Raw genomic sequence first — 25970 nt, 5'->3', positions numbered from 1 at the left:
TCTAGGGTAAGATGAAGGTGGAGGCATTGAAGATGAATCCAAAGAATCTTGATAACCTCTGGGAGTCCTGCAAGAACGCTTTCTTTGCCGTTCTAGATGACTTTATTAATAAGTTATTTGAGTCACTGCAGAGATGTATGGATGCAGTCGTCCAAGCTCATGGGAGTCATACACACTATTAATTGTTTTTCCTCTATACCATGACTATATATTCTATAATGTACATTATTTCTGTTAAGTGACAAGACTTTTGTCCAAGCAAAGTCAGATCTTACTCTCCTATTTAAAATAATTAAAAATCAAGGCATGATCATAACTATTTTGGTCAAACAAGTGTAATCTAGAGGCATTTGCTTTTCATATAAGCCACTACTGATACCAAATGATCAACTAGAAATCTAGTTATTATTTGTTCCTAAAATGTGGATGGGTGAAAAGACTTTTGTCAGGTAGTGTACATAAAGGTTTAAAAGTACATGACGGAGAGTAAATAATGAGCTAATTTTCATTTTTGGCTGAACTATCCTTTTAAGTCCCATATTAGTATGCTAAAGTCCAGTTAACACCCAAGGAGTTGGTGGATTAAAATGTACGCTAGAATAAACAATTATACTAGAAAATACATTCAATGGCTGTTAAGGGCAAGAACTATAACCAGGGTTTCTGCAGGTTTTATCAAGTTAAATTTAAGACTTCAAGACATTTTTAAGACCATTATGAATGACGTTTTAGACTTTCACAGGGCTAAACTCAGTTAAAAAAGCTTTTCACTTGCCCTATAAAAATAATAAAAATTGAGTACATTTAATCATACAATAGTAATTTACTAATTTTCAAATATATTTATTCACAAACCCTATAACCCTTAACAAGAATAGAACAAAACATAGCTGTCAATTAATTCAGTCTACAGCAATAATAATTTCATGATAAAAACATTGGTCAGGTCAGTATCCTCAGCAGTAAATAAATGGAGAACTTTTAAGCAAATGTTACTGTAAGGAAAGAAAATAAATGCTATTTTTAAATAAAAAGTTTTATTGAGATTGGTATTGTTGGTGATTTTATCCGTGTTAATGGCCAAATTTTGTAGCTATACATGAACAAAGGAAAATCAACACCTGTTCAAAAAAGATTTAAGACATACAACACAACATTTCAGTAGATTTAAGACTTAAGACTTTTTAAGACCCCACAGATAACAATTTATATATACAATTGAAATGAGTTTTTCTTTAAAATAGTACAGTATCAGACTGAACGGGATTTCTCTGATATCTAAAGGTAGAAAAAAGAGATTAAACATTACAAAGAACCATGGGTGAACACACAAAGAGAGATATATTAAAAACAATGCATGTTTATTCATAAGTTAATTAGTCAATATAAAATCTATTATATTTATGTAAACCTATTAAACACAGGTTGGTTTTGTAGTGTGACAAACACAGCCATAAGTAACATGGCCATTTCACAGCAGCTTTGATTACTCACTTATTATAAGAGGTCTGAAACGAAAGAATAGAAGATGACACGAAGTAAAGCTGCCTCGTTTACCTTTCACAAGTCCAGAATTGTGAAGAACAATAATGCCAATACAATGTATCCTATTCAAGTTCTTATAAATGTGTATAATTTAACAAACGGCACGACACAGTATTGGCTTTGGCTGCATAATTTTACATTCAACCTTAAAATAATAAACAAGTATTTCCCTTTCAGTAGCCACAGGAAATCAGATTTCAGAGTCAATTCTGGCCCAACACAGACTTACTTCAAACAAATTCCTTCACACGAATCCTTGCTGAGCTCAACCGTATCCTTCAAAGCTACTCTTTAAAGCTCACACTTCTGGAAAATGAAAGCTGAATTAGAGTTCTTTGTAAACTTTGGTTATGAAAATCATGCAGTTTTTCAGGCAGTGCTCACTTGTCTTGTGTCTTGTCTGTGCTTCGCTCTGGTGTGCGCAGAATGGAGCGTTCAGGAGAAGCAGGCCGAGGACTGAGAGACGTGCTGAGAGGAGAAGAGCTTCGCAGTGAAGAGAAGGATAAACCCTGTCTGCGCATTTCCTGCACAGCTCTCTCCCTAACAGAGAAAAAACACACAGTGATGAACGCTTGACAAAGCAGCATCACAGCAGGCACATTCTGCAGTAACAGTCATGTTTTTATCTCAGATACAATACAAAAAACAAAACACAAAGTCAATATGTCATTTCCTTAATATTGTCTATTTGTATCTGCATTGCTACAGCAGGCTATACAGTGATTTTACTAAACATTCAGAGCTCATTTCCAGCAATAATAAAATCTCTACGAGCAGGAATGTGTGAAAATGGGACTCAAGTGTGTTCAAATATTCAGTGTGCTCCAAAATTTCCCTTTATGGTTGTCAGTGCAGAAAAGGCAGTTTTGAAATGACTAGTTTGGAAAATGTGTGTTCTGAATCGTGCTGGATGTCAATTTCTGCAGTGTCTTTATAATAAAGCATTGTTATATCTACAGACATTTTCATTAAACGTTCTTATGACCTTGAATAACTCTTCCTTGACCAAATACTAGGGTATGCACAATTAATCTAAAGGCTGACTTATACTTCTGCGTCGAGTGATCGCCATGACCCACAGCGCATGCCTTGTGCTGAGTCGTGCATTTTTACTTCTGTGTGCAGTTTGTGTTGCTCTGCAATAACACTTCCGAAACGCTAGCTAGCAGTGAGGTTTTTATGTTCTTGCTCATTCAGAGGCAGGAACAGGCTGACATGCAACAACTTTAATCATAAAGTAAACAAAACAAAAGTCTCCATCTGGAGCTCCTTCACGCGACTCGACACTTGTAATCACTTGCTCCAACAAGTTTGCGTGGCTCTCGGTCCAGCCCACTCTGGTCAAAGCTACCAAGCCTAACAATCACAGAGCTTATGCTACGAGTCATCGTTTTTTTTGAGAGGTGCGCGTTGGCATCTCTCTGGTGGCCAGGGCTAGGGCAATGCACCCATGCAAAGGTTGCGCCTGACCATACGCATGAGCTTGTCGCAGAAGTATGAATCAACCTTAAGGCAATTTTTCACGCACATTTTGTCAGTAAAGCTGCTTTTTGTAATCAGCTGTAAATTTCCTTTTTACTAAGGAATAGAAAGTCGTCCCTAGTTGGACAGTTCAGTGCCTTGCTCAAAAGATATATGTCAGCCATGTTATTGAGCATGTGCCAAGACTCGAACCTTCAGTCCTCCGATCACAAGTCAAACTCTCTAACCATTAGGCAGCCTACAGAGACATAGTTCACTAACAAGCGACACTCAAATTGCAGACAATTTAATTCACACAATTTTAAGATTTGAAAGCTTCTTAAGGCCCAATCCCAATTCTATTTTTACCCCTGCCCCTTGAAACAGAGTGTAAAGAGAAGGGCTTCAAAATTTACCCCTAAGAAATGGGACAGCACTACAACACCTTCACACATCCTTATATGACGTCGCAAAGCTCTTACTTCTTATAAGATCGACAATGGTGACTGTTGTAGTTATTCCAGTTGTGTATTTTTAAGTATTTATCTTCCGGAAATCACAGATGGCATACAATATCATGTTATCATAACAATATAATATGTATTAAACATATATGATAAACTTGTAACTGTACTGTGCATTTACACCGTGGCCATATTCATTCATGTAAACACAAGGAAACAACATTAACATTATACCAGACACTGTAAAAAGCCAATTCTCAGCCACCAAACTTTTCTGACAGGGTATTTCAAAGTCATCGAGTGTCAGATGTGAAAGTATGTTGTGGGACCACTACACAGAAGTTATTATTAGGAATTATAGATATCAAAATTCAGCGTTTTTTAATTAATTATTTTTTAAGCATGACGGTAAAACATGAACGCCTTTATGAATATATTAAAACATATGCTTGTTTGTTTTTATGCTTGTTGTTATGCAAATTAAAAAAAAAATTGTATAATGACAAAAAAAATACAAATTTGTGCATCTCCTTCATAGGCAGTCATGCTGCTGCTGTAGATGTTGTACTTTGGGAAATTTTTGTACCCCTTGGTTTCGAGTAGGGTCCTGAACAATCTTCATTTCATAGGCTATCTAGCCCTTCCCCTTAGCCCTACAACTTCAAGCTAAAGAGAACTGGGACACCCCTACCCCTTCACGTGAACGCTAAGGGGTAGAATTGGAATTGGGCCTAAGTCTCTTCCTTCTAAAATCAACTATGGCTCTGTTGCTGCTATATGTGAAATCTCAATTTTATTTAGATTTATCTTTCAAACCACACTGAACTGAGCTAAACAGAACAGAACTGAACTTAAACACTAAAAACTGAACTACCCTGATCCAGTTACTATGACCATTTATGTGAAGCTGCTTTGACACAATCTACATTGTAAAAGCGCTATACAAATAAAGCTGAATTGAAATTAAATTGAATCTTGTTGCCCACAGTATGTGTAATGTGATTATGCTAAGCAGTATGTGCATAGTCCCTTTTCCTTTAAACCAACACACAATGTACATCATGCATCTTGCACAATTCCACTTGAGTTGTTTGTGCAGTTTTTAGTTTGTCCACAAGGTGTTAACATGCTGTCTGTGCAGAATGAGGGAGCTCTTCGATTTAATCGAAAATATATTCATTTACGTTCTGAAGATAAACGAAGGTCTTAATGTCCCCAAGAATTAAAACTAACCATATAATTTTGTTAGCTCACATTGCCAGTTTTGTGGTGGACAATTCATCTGTGCATGTCATTAAGACAATAAATTGTTAGCCCTTCTAATCTTTAATTGAAATCTGAAAATGCACGTCCTGTTTTTTTTTTTCAGTTAAATGATCAGATTACATGATTTTGAGATAATGGCGTAGCTAACATATTTAACTGCTGGTCCAGCTGTCAGTTTTGACAACAGGAGTCAGGTGAGCAGGAGTCTGTTGTAATAACTCTTCTAAAACCCCTTGAAATGCCTACTTTACTACATCCTTTCCGCCCGCAGTAGAAAAACAAGCCACGCCCACCGTTTGCTCATTTAAAATTCCGTTTCTCTAGGAACTGCGTCACAAAATGAAAAAAATAACAGCTTCACAGCTTCCAGTTCATGGAAACTTTAAGAGACTGGAATGACACGAGGACAAGTAATAAATATTCTGCGTGAACTTACCCTTTAAACAAGTATGAATACATTTTTATTGCTCATAACTTTAGGAGAGTAAACGTATAGAATCAGTGTCAAAAGGAGTTTTCTACAGTGCATTGTGTAGAGCTCCTGTGTTCATGCATTTATTTTAGTCCATTTGACTGTGCATACATAAGTGTAAGATAAATAAAAAGTAGACCATTTAGGAAGGTTCTGTAATAAATCCTGGCCTCACCTTTCAAAGCGTTCAGTAGTTAACTGTCTCTTGAGGACATCCATTTCTGTCTGAAGCTGAGATACTTTACCCCGCAGCTGGGAAACCTCTCTAGCATGACCAGCCCTATGAACACACACATACACACACACTTTGAGATTTTGAATAAAAGGGCAAATATATTGTTATTGCATTTTAACAGTGCTGGAGGCCATTCAGACATCTTCATTTGACTGATTTCTTTTGTGCCACATGCTGTTACCACTGATCGCCATGGTAACTGCACACATACACCAGCAAACACTATTGAGAAACGGCTTGTTTTCTGGAGGAAAGCAACATTCAATGGAGTCTTTATGCAGCTTTAGGAGAACACACAGTCTTCTGTGTAAACCCAAGACAAACACTTAACACAGCAACCCTTATAACAGACTCCTACTGAAACAATAGGAAACACAATATATACACACAATATTGGCAGTGCTTTAGTACACACTTTTTTTTACCTCAAAAAATTGTTTCAGAACTCTGCATCAGATAAAAACTAACATGTAACTTGTTTTCCTCTTAATTTTGCCTTCATCTGTTAGCCAATGACAATCCACTTCCTTTCTTTCAGTCCACTGAAGTGCAAATCTGTCATTATCCCACACAGCCTACATTTGACAGACAATGTCAGAAAGGCTAAAACTCAAATGTAGATTAATCAGCCAAATGGAATTCACTATGTTTCAGATTGCCTGTTATACAGAGTGCACAGTAAAATATAAACGTTTAAAACAGTAGGACATACTACATGACTAAACACTGCATGGTTTTTAGTGTTTTATATGTACAATATAAAAATATAAGTGCTTATATGTACAGTAGCTCTGTAGCCTATTTATAAAATGCCATATAAAAAAGTGAATTCACTAACAGAAAGGGCTTTTCACATGGTTTTAGTTTGTTCTATAAATCAAATTGAAAAAAAGGTAAATCCACACTACATTGCACACATCTACTAATCAACAATAAACCCCTCTTTTAAACCTTTACAAGTATCTTTCTTCTATTGAACACATAAGAAGATACTTTGAATAATGATGGTTGCTGACATTACTTCCATAGTAGGTAAAAAAATAAAATAGAAGTCAATGAGTGCCAACAATAACCAATCTACAAAATATATTTATTTTTGTTCAGCAGAAAAAAGAAACGTAAATAGATTTTGAACCAGTGAAGGGTGAGTAAATGATAACAGAATATTAATTTTAGCATGAACTGTCCCTACTAATCATGTAGTCAACTAATGTTAACAAAATTAACCTTACGCTATGAAGGGCAGTGTTTCATCAAAACTAAAGTAGCTCACTTACGTTTTGCTGTCAGCGAGGGCGAGGCGGTCCTTCAGCACTTTGAGTTCAGACTCTTTCTCGCTGGCACTGATGTGCGTCTGAAACTCCTTCTGTCGATTGGTGGACAGCAGCGTCTCCAGATTGCGCACCGTAAGCCGCTCACTCCCCAGCTGTTTCTTCAGGAGCTCCATTTCAGAGCGCACATCCTCCAGTTCACCCGTCACCTGAGGTTAACATCCAAAAAAAAAAATAATCACACATTTGTTCATTTCCAAAGCCTTTTTAAAAATAAAGTGGACTGAAGGGTGGTATCAGGCTCACTCTCTCTAGCTCCATGCTCTTGGATGTCAGCTGGCGAACCGTGAGCTCTTTGCTGGAGTCCAGTTTAACACACAGTTCTCTGACAGAGGCCAGATCTGCCAACACTGAGGCTTTTTCAGCTCGAGCAGCCTGGACTTCCTCTTCTAACCGAGACATTGCGCGTGCCAAAGACGACACCTGAGCTTCGTATGCTTGCAGAGCGTTCAAGTGCTGAAAGATAACACAGGTGATGAAGCACTGAATAACAAGCTTTACTGTGTTGCCCATGCTCAGAGTTGCTCATACCTCCTGTATCTCTCTGTCCTGCAGTGAGACTCTCTCTCGGAGGTGCCTGCGCTCCGTGTCGGATGAGAGCAGCTCCAGTCTGATAGAGTTGTTTAGCCCTTCTGACTGCTGCAGCTTCAGCTCTTTATCCTCTGACTCAGTGTGGATGGATCGGAAACGCTCCAGCATATCCCTGTTCTCCTGTTCCTGCACACAACATAGGTAAAACAGAGTTATCACAAAAAGTCGTTGCCCTGGATCACAAAACATATTGCATGGGTATAATATAAAAAGAAAAAAACAAAGCAAACTAAAAAAAACAAATAAATAAACCACTAGTGCAATCTTACATAAAGAAAATACAGGTCTACAATGTGCTGACCAGAACTAGTATCCAGTACTAAGCTGAAAGTTGGGGGTGGGGACTCGATCAGGAGCAGGGTCAAGCTGAAGAGAGGGGACATGTTTGCGAAATGGTTCACACAGTTTAATGGAAATAGTGCTAGGTCGGTGAAGAGAGTACCTAATTTTCTTTAATTTCATAAAATAAAGAACAATTCTTATCCAACAAGTGTGAGATAGAGGGCAAGGGCTCTTTCAGTTCAGAAGAATTAACCACCTAGCGAGAAGGGTTAAGAAGGCTACAAAGTCTACAAAATGACAGAGTAAAGTGTGACCGAGTGGGAGAACCCCAAATAAACCAATAAGTTTAACTTAACAAGTTGGAATATCAACAGCGGTAATAGCAGACAACCAAAGAAAAATTTGCCTCCGAAAAGAAAGCAGGCAAGAACAGGTCCAAAACATATGAATTAGAGTAGCTGAACCAGAATGAAACCTGTTGCACTCAGGGTTAATAGACAGATTGATGTGAGATAGCCTGCTCTTCGACCAATGAGCTCTATGCACTACCTTGCATTGTATGAGCCTTTGATGTGCACAGATTGAATTAGCCCTGTTCAAGACTGCTTTCCATGTCCCCTCGTTAATGTCAATTCCAATGTCTTGAGACCAAATGGTCGGTCAGCTATCAGAAGAAAATTGCAGATTAACAATTATAATAAATAATTTAGAAATTGAACCTTTAACATAGGGATCTACAGTATGCCCAGTGTCCAGATCTGAAGCAAGAGGTGCATTTGGAAAGCACAAAATCTCAAATTTATAAATATCTAAAGAAATTAGCTTTAGCGACATTAAATATTTGGGCATCTTTAAAGATGATTTTCTTAGTATTTTATCCCAGATTCTCAAATGGTTGCATCTCGTTATGTACAAATCATACATCAGTGGAAATGTTATTTATTGAGATGGTGTATAAATCGAAATTTAAATAAAATGACACTTATGCTTTGTGGTCCACAGTCATAATATAAACTTTATGGTTAAACAGACACAATGGCTGTTTCTCAATATGCGTTCTTCAGCAGTCTTGCGTCTTTGTGTTCTCGTGTAACGTCATCATCAGCTGCCAAAGTTCAGTTCCAATACTCAAGACCGCAAAAACAGAGGACACGTGAAACTTCCCGGATGTGTTTTTGAAATCGAGGACGCACCCATGCAGACTTAAGCACCGAACTCGCTCTGGAAGTCCCAGAATTAATTGCGACTGGAGGTGGGAGGTGCAGCATTTTATTTAGATTTATTAATAAAGTTAGATATATCTTATTTACCTCAAGAGTTTCCCTAAATGAAATGATAAAAGTAAACATTACCATGAACATCTTAATAAGGGAATAAACACATTAAGGGTGTTTATTAGCTGAAATTCGTATTTAAATCTGTTTCATTTATATTGTGCAACGTTTATTTATAATGTTTTTATGCATAGTATATATTTTAAAAAGGGGAAAAGCAATAAATCGTTGTATGAATGCTGTAATGTTTAAGGAATTTTCTATTTAAAATGAATGAAGGTTGTGTGACCATCAGAACGAATGCAGCATCTCATTTCTCACAGGATGCATTCACTGTTCTCCTGGTCTCCCGAGTTCGTTCTTCCGAGGACACCAGGCAAGACCGGTCTTCATAAGAACGCAAGTCCATTCTCTGCATTCTTGGAATTGAGAAACAGCTAATGTCGACAAATCAATTTAGTCTGCATTGAATCGTGATTGTGTTTAATTCTGCATGTAGCGGAGCGCATCACCAGTTTGAAGTTTATTTAGTAATTATTACACTTTTTCATGAAAATTTGTTCTATTTGAGAATGAAACAGATTTGCAAGTTCACCAAGCACAAGAGCAGTAAGCACTATTTCAGATCTCTGACAAATAGAAAAAGTCCTGTGATTTTTTCAGAGAATCTACATACCACAGTATCCCAAATTTCAATAATTATTGTCCAAAGTGAGGCGAGACCTTGTTAAATGGAGTAGGCTAACAGATATAATATACCGATACATTTGTCATTTCTTATCGGCTGTTTATGGACAGAACTAGGACTGTGTGAACTTGTGGGTTTTTGTGATTTTGACTTAACCTTGTGTGAATTTTTAGAGTTGTTACAACAGGACACTTGTGGCTCGGTGTGTCATCTGACAGTTGGCTTTGCATTTCATGTCTGAACACTCAGAAAAAGAATTTTTAGCCTTTTAAGTTCAAATGTCTACTCTGTGTTTTGGCACTTCATCTCTCACCTTGGCAGCCATTAGGCTTTCTATCCGTGCCACCTCTGAGATGTAGGAGTGAACTCTGAGCTTTAGTTCATCCCTCTCGTTCAGAGCTTCCTGCATCTCTGCATGCACTGCCTGGAGAAAGACACACTGAACCTGAGCATATGCGATGCACATCATATGATTGAAACCAGTTCACTTTTATCAACCAGAAAGCAGGGAAACAGCAGAAAACCAAGAAAAATTCTGCAACTGAGAGGTCTTGTGGTGCGGATGATGTGTACCTGGTTTTCTCTGGTCATGGTGGCCAGATCGTCCTGTAACCTGCGGTTCTCTCGGAGTGCGACTTCTCGGTCTCGACTGACAGAAAAGAGTTCCTCTTGTGATTGGTCTAGCTGCCTGCGCAGACTAGCGATTTCTCTCTCTCGACTGCTCAACACTGCCTGAAGCTGACTGAAACAAATAACATGCAAGAGGATTTCTTATTCCTTCGCAAAACAACAGAAATGAATTTTTTATTTTTTAGATTTTAACCAAACTGTACAAAAATACAAGTACCCCATACATTTTGAAAAAAACTGCATAGGATAAAAACACGATAAAGCCCTGGACTTGTTTTTATTGTGGTCCTCGCATTACTTCATCCTAAGAACATACATTTTATTAATCTTAAAAGAATAAACACTTACTTCAGAGAGTTCTCCAGGTCTGTGACTGTTAGTCGGACTTCCAACAGAGTCTCTTCCTGTAGAATAAAATCATTTTAATAAAGCAGTACCACAACAATTTTATGATTTCCTGAATGAAACTGGTACCTTCCGGTGGACCTCCTGCTGCAGCAGCACAACACTTTCCGTCTTCTGGTCTACAGCGTCCTGCAGAGTGTCTTTCTCCCTGTCTAGAGATGCTATGGTGTTTTGCAGAATCACAACCTCATCCTTCTGAGATGAACCGTGTCTACTAAGATCAGCTACACAACAAAAAAAAAAAAAAAAAAAACAAATACAAATAACGAAAAACAATCTGAATCTGCATAGTGTTTACAAAACCATGTCATGTCAGCAAAAGTTTACAAATCACACAAAACTAACATTTCACATCATGTAAAATATAAATGAGAAACCTTGGAGACAATAACAGAAACATTATTACTATTATATATATATATATATATATATTTTTTTTTTTTCCTGGGTTGGTAAAGCGGAATTTTTAACAGCTTATTACCATCATCTTTAGCATCACATCCTCTTTTAGGAATCATTCAAATGAGCTAATTAATGTGATAGATGTGTTTTATATTGAGAATTATTTAATGAATAGACAGTTAATTTTATATAAATTAGAAAACTTTATAGAATGCATTTACTATCCTTTTTGATGTGCTTATATCATCTTTCAGAAACTATATATATATATATATATATATATATATATATATATATATATAATGTGTATTTATATAGCGCATTTATTGTGTATGGCCCTACACCCAAAGCGCTTTACAATCATGAGGGGGGGTCTTTCCACACCACCACCAGTGTGCAGTATCCACTTGGATGATGCGATGGCAGCCACAGGACAACGGCGCCAGTGCGCTCACTACAGTGATAGAGCCAATTTGGTGGATAGGGATGATTGGGAGGCCATGATCGTAAGGGCCAATAGAGGGACTTTGGCCAGGACACCGGGGTTACACCCCTGCTCTTTCCAGTGCCATGGGATTTTTAATGACCACAGAGAGTCAGGACCTCTGTTTAACATCTCATCCAAAAGATGTGTGTGTGTGTGTGTGTATATATATATATATATATATATATATATATATATATATATATATATATATATATATATATATATATATATTTGCATACACCAACCACAAACCTTTGAATGGTAGTGTTCATCAAATTATTTTAAATAATAATGTCTTTAAGCATTACGCTTTGTTAAATTACTCTCAATTCTTTATCTGAATAGTCTAAAGTAGCAAACATAAAACAATTACTAAAAAACGAAATGCATTGCACACTGACTAAAAGAACTTCTAAAATTAACGGATGCATGTGAGAAAACAGGAAGGAAGTGATACAGCTAATAATTAGATAAAGATTATTTGCACTTGAGTAACTCCGAAGAGTGCAAAGCAAAGCACTGTTCTGACACACACCAATTTTCTCTTCTAGTTTGTCAATCTGTTGGTGAGCTGCCTGCAGTTCATTAGTCTTCACAGATAATCTGTGCTGAACATCTGAAAGAGACTGCTCCATCTGCTCCTGCAGAAGCCTAAACATAAAACACATACACATCAGATATCAAGTCACTTTGGGAATCTGGGTACAACTGCTGGCACACACATATGAGGAGGAGAAATGTCTTCAGCATTTCTACAGCATTGAAACTCTAAAACACACAGACCTGAGTGCGCTGCTCTCAACTCTCTGCTGTGTGGCTTCCTCTACATTCTGGAGCAGCACTGCTGACTGAGCCTTCAGCTCCTTCTCTACAACCACACGACTTTCCTTCAGCACAGTGACCTGAGCCCGCAGATCAGCCTTCTCTCTCTCCAACTACACTCACAATGTAATATATAACATCATGAGACATTTAGAACAACAATGTATTTTAATAATGCTTATTAAATAACACAATGTCTAAACGTATGTCACTTATGCGAAAAAAGGTTGCATTGCTTTGTCACATTTCAGAACTTCACTCAAAAGTATTGTAAACTTTAAATAAAACTAAACAATTACATAAATTATAAACATATAATCTGGTTTCCGTGATGCAGTGGCGCAGTAGGTAGTGCTGCCACCTCACAGCAAGAAGGTCGCTGGTTCAAACCTTGGCTCAGTTGGCCTTTCTGTGTGGAGTTTGCATGTTCTCCCTGCATTCGCGTGGATTTCCTCCGAGTGCTCTGGTTTCCCCCACAGTCCAAAGATGCGGTACAGGTGAATTGGGTAGGCTAAATTGTCTGTAGTATATGTGTGTGTGTGTGTGTATGAATGTTTCCCAGAGAGAGGTTGCGGCTGGAAGAGCATCCGATGCGTAAAAAAATATGCTGGACAAGTTGGCGGTTCATTCCGCTGTGGCAACCCCAGATTAATAAAGGGACTAAGCCGACAAGAAAATGAATGAATGAAATAATATTCTGGTTTCCTTCACTTCAATACTTAAAATTTAGAATATTCAAAAAGAAAGCAACAAATATACATATAAAATGAAGAAAAAAAAACTAGCATTCTAACTTCTTAAACAGACAACTCTTAAGATTTAAAGTCTTTTAACAGGATTGTTGCAAAAAAAAAAAAACTTATTACATGTTTTGTGTGTGTGTGTGTGTGTGTGTGTGTGTATGCCATTATGGAAAAACAAGAAAACAAATGTAAAAATATGTACAAATTATGGTGTTTGCGAATAATAATTTGTATAACACATAGTTACAGAGTTTTAAAATCGACAGGTTTCGTAAGTCAGAAGAACTTGCCAAATAAGATCACATGTTCATAAATGACTAAATACACTGGGCTAAATAAGCCACTAGTTAAAAGGGCTGCTCTAAGCGAATTTTGCCAAACAAGGTTAATATGAAAATGCACTAAAACAAACACTCCCTTAACTCAACAAGACCACGTCACTTTTTGATATATTTTCTATTGTTACTAAATATGCACCTTAATTTGAATTGGCTGCAACAAATCATTGTATTGTGTAATTTATATTACAAAATTTTATATCAGGATTGTAGAAAATAATGATATCACTAAACATGCTTACTGTTATGCAATAAAATAAAAAAATCTGATTTATTCTTAGAATAAAGATCTACATCAATATCATATAGCCAGTTATTCTAATATCCATTTGCAACAATCCTAAAACTGGCTTCCACTTCCCACACTGGCCTTTAAGCACAAAAACAGTATTTGGATAGCTATGGTATCCAATAGCTCTCTAGAGATGACTAAACTTTCTGGTAATGTTTATGAAACTATAAACGGTTCAGCACTATTAGATTCATACCTTCTCTATGGTGTTCTCCAGGTCAAGAAACCTGAACTCCTCCTGTTCTCGGTCTGTCAGAGCAGTGCTGTGAGCAACCTGCAAAGAGAGAAAGAGAAAACACTGGCAGCTTTATCTTGGCAAATCTCCCTGTAACACACAACTACACCATTCACCCCACAAGTCCACTACAGTTAAGAAAAGATTTGAAGAATTTCAAACCCACAACCTCAACTGCAGAAAACTACTTGCACACACTTAGCAACTATTTATAAATGTTTGCTCATTTGCAAACATCTACACAAACCTTGAGTCTGTCTCTGAGTGCATCTCTCTCAGCAGTAACTCTCTGGAGTTCAGCTTCAGTCTGTTCCCTGTCGTCTCTGATCCTGCGTTGGAGTTCAGAAGACTCAAGCTCTCTTTGGACACGTCTCAGCTCCTCCTGAGCCTATATTTAAAACACATGCTCAAATATTCAGACAGCAACCCATTTTGTAGTTTACCCCAAAAAACAACTTAAAGGGTCACGAAACACCAAAACACATTTTTTGAGCTGTTGACAGTCGTATATGTGTCCCACACTGCTAAAAACACTATTAGGACACCTATATTTCACTAAAAAGTGTAAATTGGTTGTTTTTGCGTTATTTTAAGCAAATTCGTACTTCCTGTTTGAAACGAATTTTTGAAGCTGCGTCACGGTCATGACATAATAGCCTGTATTCCAGCGTGCAGACTGGGCGTCTGTGCCCGAGTGAGTCTTATTACGTCTTACAGTGTGTTGCATTAATGCATGAGTAAGGCTTGGGTCAAACCAATCAGCGCGCTCTATTGTGCAACTTCATTAATATTCATTACTATCACCGTGTTTTCAGGACAGAGACGCCACGTTGTGTTGGCAAAACAAGCGTGAAGTGTTGCTTTTATAGTTTGCTGCAGTTAAGTTTCGTTTTCATTTTCTCTCTGTGAGAGCTCAGACTCACGTGTGGATTACAGTGTACGCGACGCTCGACAACAATAACTTACGTGTCTAAGGAGGATTATTGTTTACCTGAGAGCTGTTCTCATCTGCAAACGCTGGGATCTGGAATCGTTTGTAGTATTCTCTTCATAAAGACGCGGCTCTAGTTGCTGGTGATTGTCCTGTCTCTACAGATTTGGTAAGTGAGCGACCAGTGCTCTTTGTTTATTCAGTTTGTTCGTATCTAACAAACTATTGCACAGAGTGTAAACACGTTAGCACCACAACCAAACTTTAACCTCGTGTTGGGTTTTTACCGCATTTAGTGACCGGAATAACACACGTGGCTTTCTGACACTACCTGTCGTGTGCATCTAAGTTTCTGGGAAATGCAGAGGTTTTTTTTCTCTCATTCGCCGTGCGGTATAAAACATTGCATGAAAAATACACGCTTAGAGCAGTTCCTCGAACCAAATATCTCGTGTGTTGCGAGGGGCATGAATGAATTCCCTGAATGAAAGAGCCAAACTGCAGTTAAAGTCCACCATTTAATAATTTGGCTAATAATTCGACTACAGATGTCCATGTAGGTTAAACACCATCACATTCTCCTGTATGTATGTGTGTGTGTGTGTGTGTGTGTGTGTATTTTGACTATGAAACTCGCGCGTGCCCAAATCGACACTCCCACACCCTCCCACTTTAGTTCCTCCGACACTCCCCCCTAAACAGAGCTGGACACGCCCACTTTTCTGACTTTTTCCAAAGAAGAGGTGTGAAAACACCCTGCTGAAACGAGGGGGTTTCATGGCCCTTTAACAGTTTTCATTCAAAAGTTTAAATGTATAGCATGAAGCTGCATCAATTCATAATGAATTAAAATCATTAAAGGGGTGGTCCACTACGATATTATATTTTAAACTTCAGTTGATGTGTAATGTAGCTGTGTGAACATAAACAGCATCTCTGAATGTAAAATATTCAAAGTTTAATGCAAAGGGAGACCTTGATTTGTACAGAGTTAGCTTAGCAACGCCTACAATTAACGAATTTTGGGGACTACAAAAAATACTTCCGCCCCCTGTGAGATCACAAAAGTTCGTTATTGCGCATCCCACACTGCGCAGGTAAAGGCCGTGGCCAGAGGCGCTGTAACGTTACTGCAGAGAGAGAAATGCCATCCTGCTGTTTCCACAGAGCTGTTCTGTTTCTGTTGTTGGGCTTCCAAATGACACGACCCAAACACAGAAGTGCTTACAGTTCAATATTAATTATGTTCCAGAGAACTATAAAATACATAGCAAGCATGATTTGACAAAGCACAGCTTCCAGAATCTCTCCCAGTTCAGTGCTGGATTCAGTTAAAATCTCCTCAAAGATGGAGCAAGGAGACGCTGTGAACTCTGAGTCATGACCTGTAAGTGTTTTTATTTGTTAAAATTGATCATGACATGTACAGTGTCTAACTTTAACGGTGTGTTGTAGCAAAGATGTAAACAACGGGAAATTATGGTAACCGCTAACGACTTAGCTAACGTTACAAATCCATATTTATCAAACGGCTGTAAACGCACACACACACATACACATACACGCACTCTTGGCCAGCACCTGCGTCTCTCTGTGTGAGACGGCAGAATTTCTCTCTATAGGCAGCTATGCTATGCGTTTTACAACTCGGACAATAAAGTCGCAAAAGATATGTGAACGATTCATGTTACTTACACAGGCATATTCCGCATATGCATGAAAGACGTCCTGTAACGCATTGATTTAAAAAAAATACAGCAATGATTTCCCAACTGGAGTGTAACATCAAAAACAAATCAATCCAGGCTCACAAAGGTCTCATCTCACATCTTGTGCTTTATTCTGTCACCACAGAAAATAACTTAATCCGAGCATGAGAGAAAAAGAACAATAAAAATCTCTCCCGCGCACATGCGCTTCTCGTGTTACAAATACTTCATCGTATACACGCATAAACACACTAAAAGGCACAGAAACAGTTAAAGGAGCCGCATCCCATTTTCACTCGTTACAGACACGTGTTGACTGACTGACTGACTGACTGTTTACACAAAACGCGCGTGCTTGTCAGGGCGTGACGTGAAGCCGATCGGCGTATCACAGCATATTATGATGATGACCAATCAGAGTCACTTGAGGGTGGGCCTTTTAGAGGAACTAGGAAATATGACAGTCGTTTTCATGTTAGCTGAGTAGCTGTGTATAATCAAAGTGAGATTTATGAAAAAATAACACGATTTCCTTCAAGTTAAACATGAGCACACATTGCTTTGCATCTTATTAACACAACCAAGCCTTAAAAATAACATTCTGGACCACCCCTTTAATAATTTTAAATCAAGCACCTTGTAATTCACCCCAGCATATGTAGTGCCAAAAAAGTGCTTATTGTACTTAACATTTCACTTAAATTTCAAATTTACATTAAAATGTCAGTAACAATTTTTTGACTGTGTCATTTTTCGAAAATGTAGACTTTTACATAGATTTAACGTTTCGTAGTTTTCATGTCATGTTCAAAGAGATTTAACACAATTTATGAACTCAATAGTGGTCATATTCAAATCCATTTTCTGAGAAATTGATAAAATGTATTATTTGTCACAGTTCCTATATAAGATTTAAATTTAAGTCTTTCAAATTAAGAATTTATAAGTTTTTGAAAGCAGCACAAAACAATTGTTGAAATGAAACCATAAACTTTCAAATTTAATCACTTTCAAGGACCTATGTTTGTTTTTAGGTACTTTCCAGGCCTTTAATTTATGTCTGAAATTAAAGTATTTTTATGAAGCATGAGCACCCAGACATCAGAAAGATTTAAAAGCTTTATAAAGTTCACAAAAACAATGGCAGTCTGCAGCACCACTGTTGATGGTATTTGTTATGGTTTGTACTAGTTAAAAAAGTTAAAAAATATGACCACTCAGCAATTGTTTCACTTCAAATATATATTTTTTTCAATATGGTCAAGTGCTCACTATTGGCAGTCATATGATGGCTCACAGAGATGGACTATTTTTCTAAATAAATTTGTATTCATTTTGTTTATGGATCTGAAAATGATACATTTGGAACAGCAAGAGGGAAAACATTTTTGTGCGATTTATCCTTTTAAACACAAATGGATGGGAGCATGAAGTATTTTCGGCCATTGCGTTTTCAGACACCAAACAGAAGAAAACAGGTGGAGAGTTACCTGCTGGCACTGAGAGCTGAGCTGGTCTCTCTCTGCAGTCAGTAGTTTAACTCTGGTCTGGATGTCCTCCATGTGCTTTTCAAAGCCCAGCAGCACTGACTGCAGCTCATCCCTCTCTTTCACTACTCGCGAGAGCTCTGCATCTCCATCTCTCTAGAAAAACAAAATACTCATTTCGTTGTTTCCTAGCACAACTGTCTGTAATATTTTAATGTATCGATTTTGAGATTCATAATACTTTGATACTTTCTGTAATAATTGGCTATATTACATAAACATGTAGTTAGGTCAAGGATTACAATGAGAACTCTGAATTATGAGTGCACATTTTAACTTAAACTGTGTAATCTGACTTTCAGGCTCTGCTTAAACCATGTCTCACCCAAGTAGTTATAGAAATAAGTGCCTCTTTCACCTTTCCATGCCAGCTGCCTCTTCCTCTGGGGCTCCTCCCTCGGCCTACAGGAGTGGGGCTTCTGTCTGTCCTGCCCCTAACCAGACGGTATCGCTCCACCTCTTCTCTGTAATAATTCCTTTCCTCCTCTAAACTCTTAACAAAGGCATCCAGACGCGATGGAGAGTGATCCTTGCCACACATGCCATGCCTCGCCCGCATTCTCTCCAATTCTAAAACCATCTCCTTGTCTGAAACAAACACAGTACTAAAATTAAAAACACAACAAATCATAAACAAATTCAAATCTTTTTAATCACAATTAAAACATAAAAAGAAGTGCAATGTCTCACCTTCCTGCATCATTGCTTCTATTTTGTCTTGAAGTCTTTTTTTATCTTCTTCCAGAAAGTGAATCAGTCCCTCCATCTTGTTGTTTTGATCTTGAAGATCAAGTAGCTGATTCCTCAGTTGATCTTTTACATGATCTCCATCTGCCATATCCTGCGACAATTCATAGTGAGCTTTTAAATAACTGAGTCTAATAGACTTTAACAAAGAAATATGCATGTGGATAACTTTGCCTGCAGAAGCCAACTATTTTTTTTTTGGACATGTGACCAGAGAGGTCATGGATTGGTGTAATACAAATTAGAGTTTATGGAAGCGCAATGTGGTGCAAATAAGTGATTCTTTATTAATCAATTAATAAACAGTTTATTACTATTGATTATTGAATATTTCAAAAGGAAAAAAAAGTTTAAGCTTATTTTTAGAAAAACAATGATAGTCTTCTTTGTTTACACTTGGATAATTCATTCATTTATTCATTTTCTTTTCGGCTTAGTTCCTTTATTAATCTGGGGTTGCCACAGTGGAATTAACCGCCTACTTGTCCAGCATATGTTTTTATGCAGTGGATACCCTTCCAGCTGCAACTCATCTCTGGGAAACTATACTAGGATCATTCAACAGCAAAACTATAAAAAATGTCATATCCTTCTTACCACTTTTAAGACTAATGGAAGAACTTTCTCATATTTAATCTTTACACAGATATGGTAAAACAACTATTTAAAAAGTACATTTAAAGCTTATGTTTATTTTTATATACTGTTTTATGTCCTGGAGGAGCTATATTAAACCATTCATGTCATGTCAGGCAAGACAGGACAAATGTGCTGTTCAGAAACAGATGGTAATTTAACAGTACATTTGACATGCTGCCGTGTGTGGACTCATGCACATACTCGTCTTAATGTAGAGATGACCTCCTCCTGGCCCTCAAGCTCCCGCTGCTGACGCTGAATTGCTTTCTAGAGACAAATCAAGCATTATTACACATAGCTAAAAATATGAAATTAAGTTTCTAGACAAAATATTCAGACTAAATAATAATGTTATAATTATTAATTAACATAAGTATCATATTAATAATGAAAGCACTGTATTTTAAATTTATCATAGAAAACATAATACCTCCACGAGTGCCCTAAACTATTTTAAGCAAATAAAACAAATATTTAAAACAATAAAAAATATCTATTTAGACTAATTTAAATTACTTAAGACACCAATGCTGATTTTATAAAACTACAAAAACATATACTATTATACAAAACCAAATTTAACTGTTTAATTTCAATTTACAATGATTTGTAAAAACAAGTGTTGAATGGAAAAAATGTTTTGTTAAATGTCCATCACATCTGTGGTGCTCACCAATAGGACCACAGAAACTCTTCTGTGCACAGCTTTCAAACATGGGCAAAAAAAGAGAGACAATGGTACCAGTGCTGCTAGTTAAAATTCTGCAAATGGAGAAAATGTTAATGGCAGCCAGCAATAATTCTGCCTTTATGATGTTTCTGCAAAGGTTGCCAAAGCTAAATCAACTTGTACACGTTTCTTGTTATAGAATGAACAAAAATTTAGAGGTCAAAAAATTACATAATCATAGTTTGAACCAGCATTAACTTATTTAATTCCCACAACTGGTTATTATAGACAGTCCAGCAATCACCTTGGCTTCTTGCAGCTCCATGTCAGCAGTCTCCAGCACCATCTCCTTGTCTTTCTCCAGCTGCTGGGCGAGCTGGTCTATCTGAGTAAGCTCCTGACACAACTCCTGATTTCTAGCGCTCAGGTCAGCCACCTCACTGGACACGGTCTTCTTCTTTTGCTGCAGGCTGTCGACTCTCTGCTCCAGGGATCTGTTGGTCTCCTGCAGATACTCTATCTGAAAGAGGAAATAATTTATTATCAGACAGACAGGGTTAACATTTAACTGCAGAAAGATAGAAGTGAAGGACATGAGTCTGAATTCTTAAATGTACTTTGTCTGAAGGTTCTAATCAGACCTCTGAGATATAAATCCATGCAATTCTAAAAGAAATATCCAGTTTACCTGCAGGTTCAAGTGAGCAATAAGCTTTTCATTGCTGATGTTTTGAGCCTCCAAGGAGATGACATCATGAGGCCGGCCACCATCCAGAGCTCGATTCAGACGTTCAATTTCTTTATCTCGCTCTTCCACCTGTGCAGAGCATGAGCAAATTTTTAAAGAGTGCATGAATAAATGTGTTAGAACTGTTAAAACAATAACAGACTTGGCGTTACTATTTTCAATAGCACATTTGAAAGTTCTAATTTATATGATTACTTGGGGATTAAACAAGTGTAAGAATTACATTTAGTTGCATGTTCATCTCAATAACTATTCTCAAATGAAAAACAATTTGCTCATTGAAATATTAAGAGCACTACATAATAAGTACTCAGCATTTATGTAGTATTCAAATTAAAGCACACACTCTCACCTGTTTGTTGAGATGTTTGATTCCTCCCTGTGCTCTCTCAAGGTCGAGCTTGAGCTGTGCCACTTCTTTTTGAAGCTCCTGTATCCTAAACATGTATTTTATTATTAATATAAAAACTTGAAAAGATTTTTAGTAAATATAATTTACATTACTACATTTTGTTTGTATTTTAACCCAGGTAAAGTGGAGCTGTTAAAATGAATGTGTTAGCTCATGCGATTTCTACAGTATGATGACACATGAATAAAGAAATGCTTAGTTAAATTAATGCTTCTTATTGTACATTTTTCTAGATAGATTTCATGCTTATGATGATTTTAGAATTATGTCTGCTAAAATAAATGCCAACTTATAAACACTAATTAAAATGTTTATTTAATAAAAATTTAAACATGTTTTTCTTTCCTTTAACAACAAATGCATTGAATGAAAAGCAATTGATTTATCATGATTAGCTGTGTCCTCCCACACCTGTCATCAGCCACCTGAAGAAGGTCAGCGATATAGGGATCATCTGGCTGAGCAACAGCTGGAGGGACATAGCCACCAGAGGATGGGAGGAGTTCATCTGTCTGCATCCTTTGCCGTCTAAATGGGATCGATCGCTTCTTTCCTCCTATTTAAATTAGTCAATGACCATAAAATATTCCAACAGTAACAAACATATAAAGGTCAACAATATGTGTGGATGTACGAAGATATATGCATCAACCAACCTGGTGTCTGCACAACAGCTTGCATGTTCTTCTCCTGCAGCTGTAGGATGCGCTCTGTCTTGCCATTGCTGTCCTTCTCAAGGGACCGAACTTTCTGCACATACTGATTATTAAGGAATTTCAGATCGGATGTTTCATGGTCCAGTTTCCTGATGTACGCCTTTAACTCTGTTAATGGAAAATAGTGAACATTATAACCGTTCCCTTTGGTTTAAAATCTGTCTGCAACTGTGTTTGAGGGATTAAATTTGACCCACACCCCTGCTGATCCGATCCTTCTCTTCTCTCAGTTTCAAAAGCCCAAGGTGCATCTCGTTGTTTTCTTTGACTAGCCGGGCATTTTCTGTTTTATATGGCTCCAGAATAGCATCCACATTGCGGCTCTCCTTTTCTGTCTTACCTGCAGCAAGCTTGGCATTCCTGAGACTCTCTGTGGTGTGGATCAGGTCACTGAGATACAAATCAAAACTGACTGATTATGCTTTTAACATATCATGTTGCACATAGTACAGTAAATACAGTTGAAACCAGAAGTTTACATACACTCTAAGAAAGGAACATAACCTTTTTTTTCCTTTAGGATTATCTAAATGAGTTACATTTTCTAAATGCCAGAATAATGAGAGTAATAATGTTTATTATTATTATTATTAAGTTTTTTTATTAATTTCTATACAGTCAAACATTTACATACATTTCCTTGGTAGTTTTTTAGCTTTGCTTTTAAACTGTATAACTTTGGTCAAATGTTATGTGTATCCTTCCACAAGCTTCTTACAATAGTTTGAAGAAATTTTGGCCCATTTCTCCAGACAGAATTGGTGTGACTGAGTCAGGTTTGTAGGTTGATTTGTCTTGCTTGCACAAGCTTTTTCAACTCTGCCCACACATTTTTTAGTTTGAGCTTAGGGCTTTGTGATGGCCTCTCTAAAACATTCACTCTGTTGTCCTTAAAGCAAATTTTAGCTAATGTGGCAGTATGCTTAGGGTCATGGTCTGTTTGGAAGACCCATTTGTGGCCAAGTTTTAATTTCCTGGCTGATGTCTTGAGATGTTGCTTCAGTATTTCTACATAATGTTCAAACTTTATGATGCCATCTATGCTGTGAAGTGGGCCAGTCCCTCCCACAATATGATGCTGCCACCCCCATACTTCACAGTTGGGTTGGTGTTCCTAAGCTTGTAAGCTTTCCCTTTGTCCTCCAAATGTAACACTGGTCATTATGGCCAAACAGTTCAATATTAGTTCCATTAGACAGCAGGACATGTCTCCAAAAATTATTCTTTTTCCCAGTGTTTTTTTTTTTTTTTTTTGATTCTGGCTTGTTGATTTTCCCATGTTGTCACAAAAGGAAGCAGTGTGTTTGAGGTTTTCCTAAAATACTATTCTACTGTTGTGCCTCCAGTTAACTCAAATGTAGTCAATTAGCCAAGCAGAAACTTCCAAAACCTTGACAACATCATCTGAGCTTTGTCAGAGGCATAATAATCTTATTGTATGTAAACTTGACTTTCAAGAGAAGTTATAACAATTTCTTTAAAAACATCTCTCTCATTATTCTGCTATTAAGCATAACAGAAACTAATTTGATAATCCTAGAGAAAAGAGAAAAGGTTTAGTCACATATTAACATCTGACTTTTAAAAATGGTTATGTGCCTTTTTATACAGTTTATGCAAACTTCTGGTTTCAACTGTATTATTATATTTTAATCAGCATTTATTTGATTTGTTACCCCAGACTAGTGCTTTTATTGTTTAATCACCCTCATGTCATTCCAAACAAATGAGAATTTTGAACATTTTTGAAAAACAAGTGAAGACAATTTTATTGAAATCAGTTTTGTAAATGTCAAGCGATCATGTCTTATCAGAAGACTTAAACCACTTGAAAATGCTATGTGACTTGCAAGAATGAAAATGATTGATTTTAATAAAAAGTGCTTTGATTTGTGCTCTAAAGATACATGAATATCTTATGGGTTTAAAATGACATGTTGGTAAACGATGATAGATTTAAGTATCAAAGAGTTTTGAGTTAACTCCTCAAAAACTTTAAAAAGTTTTTTTGATGTACACCACATTTCATGAACTATTTAGAAATAATCTGTAAAATTATACACAAATAATCATATGTATGTATGGGTGATCTGTGTCAGTACTTGATGTGACCCAAAAGATAAGCCTCTTTAGTCGTGTGTAGTTGAGCTCTTGTTCACCTGAAGAGTTTCTCCACCAGTGGCAGACTCTCGATGGCCAGCGGCTGCCTGTAGCCCAGCTGATCCAAGCGCTTCCGCAGATTGATGAACTTCCGCTCTGCGTTGGTCGTCATGGTCATTCAACACAAATACGCGCTCCGCTCTACAAGCAAAGTGATTCACATGTCAACAACAGATTTAACAAAGACCTTTTACATCTTCTTATCTTATACTTTCATCGTTTGCCGTGTATTGAAACCTATGCGCTGCCAAATCAGACAGCACTTTTGGACGCATTGGCAACATTCTGTAAGCTAACTACGTTTTAAAACGCGACCACAAAACTACAGCAAATTATTTAACATTAACTACGACACATACAGAAATGCCCCGTTTTCATAAAGCGTACTTAACGTACACCGATGTTTGTAGTTGTTTAAGTGCGCTGTCAATTTGTTATCAGTGCTCTAGTCTTCATTCTGCAGCTCTGACATACGCAGCTTCTCCACCACACAAAAATAAAGCATTAAGCACAATAAGCAGACAGCACAACAGTCCACCTCACTTGCTGTTCGTTGTTTGGATAACACTTCTCGGCGTTTTCATTGTGTAAAATGTTTTTTTCGGTTAGCTAATCATCAGTGTGTGCTGCAGATTTCCTCCCCTCCCCGCGGTGAATGGTCTTCCGGTGGCGGTAACACTGCTTGAAAATGGCGCCGAGGAGAAAGGAAAGACCACAGTCCTGCTCAAGTGCCGTCAAACTGGAACCTGAGAAACAGCGACATTTAGTGGACGTTGAGTAGTAAACGGTATAAAAAAAGTGATCACAACTGCTTTTACTCATGTAAATTCAGTGCAATTATAATTGAACATGTAAAGTCAGACCTTTCCCCATGGGAACAGTGTATTGAACCTTTAGACAAAAACTCAATCCTCTTATGTGCTTTGCATCATTTTTAATAAATCAGGTGCTTTGCCCATTTAGCACGATTGCCTATTTTTTAGCAAACTATTGGAGGAAAAACACACATTTTATTTAGGAGCACAAACTGAACAAATATAACGTTATACTTTCATGCATTTGTTTATCATACATGTTTATGTTTACAGATTACATAAATAATTGCATATAAATATCTGTTACAATCACTCTATCATCTTCCAACAATATTATCAATACATAATATATGATGAGGCTACATGGTGGCTCAGTAGTTAGCACTGTCGCCTTATAGCCAGAAAGTTGCTAGTTCGAGTCCCGACTGGGTCAGTTGGCAACTCTGTGTGGAGTTTGCATGTTCTCCCCATGTTAGCTTAGGTTTCCTCCTGGTGCTCCGGTTTTCCCCACAGTCCAAATAGACAATTTTGAGGAATGTAAACAAAAACAATGGCCCCAATTTATTTCCTGTTTTACATTTTTAATTTATAGAGCTTCCGAGAACCCAAAAAGAGCCACATATTGATAAATTATGTTATGATAGCTGTTTTAACATTACATTATGATTAAATTGCCTTTTACAGTTCGGAAATAATTTGCTAACCAGCAGGAAAATTTCATGGGCCAAAGACATCACTACATTGAAATGGTCTATAGATGAATTGAATGAACTAAATTTGCCAAATAGCGTATGAGTGTGAATAAATGTGAGGATGTTTCCCAGTACTGCGTTGTGGCTGGAAGGGCATCCACTGTCTAAAACATATGCTGGATAAGTTAGAAGGAAAATGAATTAATCAATATATTGATATT

At 37.2% G+C, this 25970-nt stretch overlaps 1 protein-coding gene across 5 annotated transcripts; it reads right to left on the bottom strand.

Annotated features, from left to right (window-relative positions):
• Positions 1 to 1020: 1020 nt before the first annotated feature.
• cep135 (centrosomal protein 135) lies at positions 1021 to 24941 on the bottom strand. 5 transcript variants are annotated; one of them, XM_005160572.6, is made up of 26 exons: positions 24639 to 24899; positions 24242 to 24383; positions 22282 to 22472; positions 22023 to 22190; positions 21778 to 21922; positions 21307 to 21391; positions 20895 to 21023; positions 20511 to 20726; positions 19738 to 19803; positions 18841 to 18991; positions 18509 to 18738; positions 18094 to 18246; positions 14211 to 14351; positions 13925 to 14002; positions 12317 to 12468; positions 12069 to 12184; positions 10714 to 10868; positions 10588 to 10643; positions 10183 to 10351; positions 9923 to 10033; positions 7306 to 7491; positions 7021 to 7230; positions 6721 to 6923; positions 5384 to 5488; positions 1930 to 2085; positions 1021 to 1851 (listed from the first exon to the last, which is right to left on the bottom strand). In XM_005160572.6, the coding sequence occupies exons 2-26, from the start codon at positions 24358 to 24360 to the stop codon at positions 1830 to 1832; spliced, it is 3513 nt and encodes a 1170-aa protein (XP_005160629.1). In that variant the 5' UTR covers positions 24361 to 24383; positions 24639 to 24899; the 3' UTR covers positions 1021 to 1829. The 5 variants fall into 5 exon arrangements, with proteins under 5 accessions (XP_005160629.1, XP_005160630.1, XP_005160628.1 ...); XM_005160573.6 differs by having other exon boundaries at positions 24781 to 24899; XM_005160571.6 differs by having other exon boundaries at positions 24786 to 24899.
• Between the last annotated feature and the right edge of the window lie 1029 nt (positions 24942 to 25970).

This window comes from Danio rerio, chromosome 20 (genome assembly GCF_049306965.1).
Source record: "Danio rerio strain Tuebingen ecotype United States chromosome 20, GRCz12tu, whole genome shotgun sequence".
NCBI lineage: Eukaryota > Metazoa > Chordata > Actinopteri > Cypriniformes > Danionidae > Danio > Danio rerio.
The sequence above is the reverse complement of the archived record's forward strand: the minus strand, read 5'-3'. Positions and strand labels throughout refer to the sequence as shown.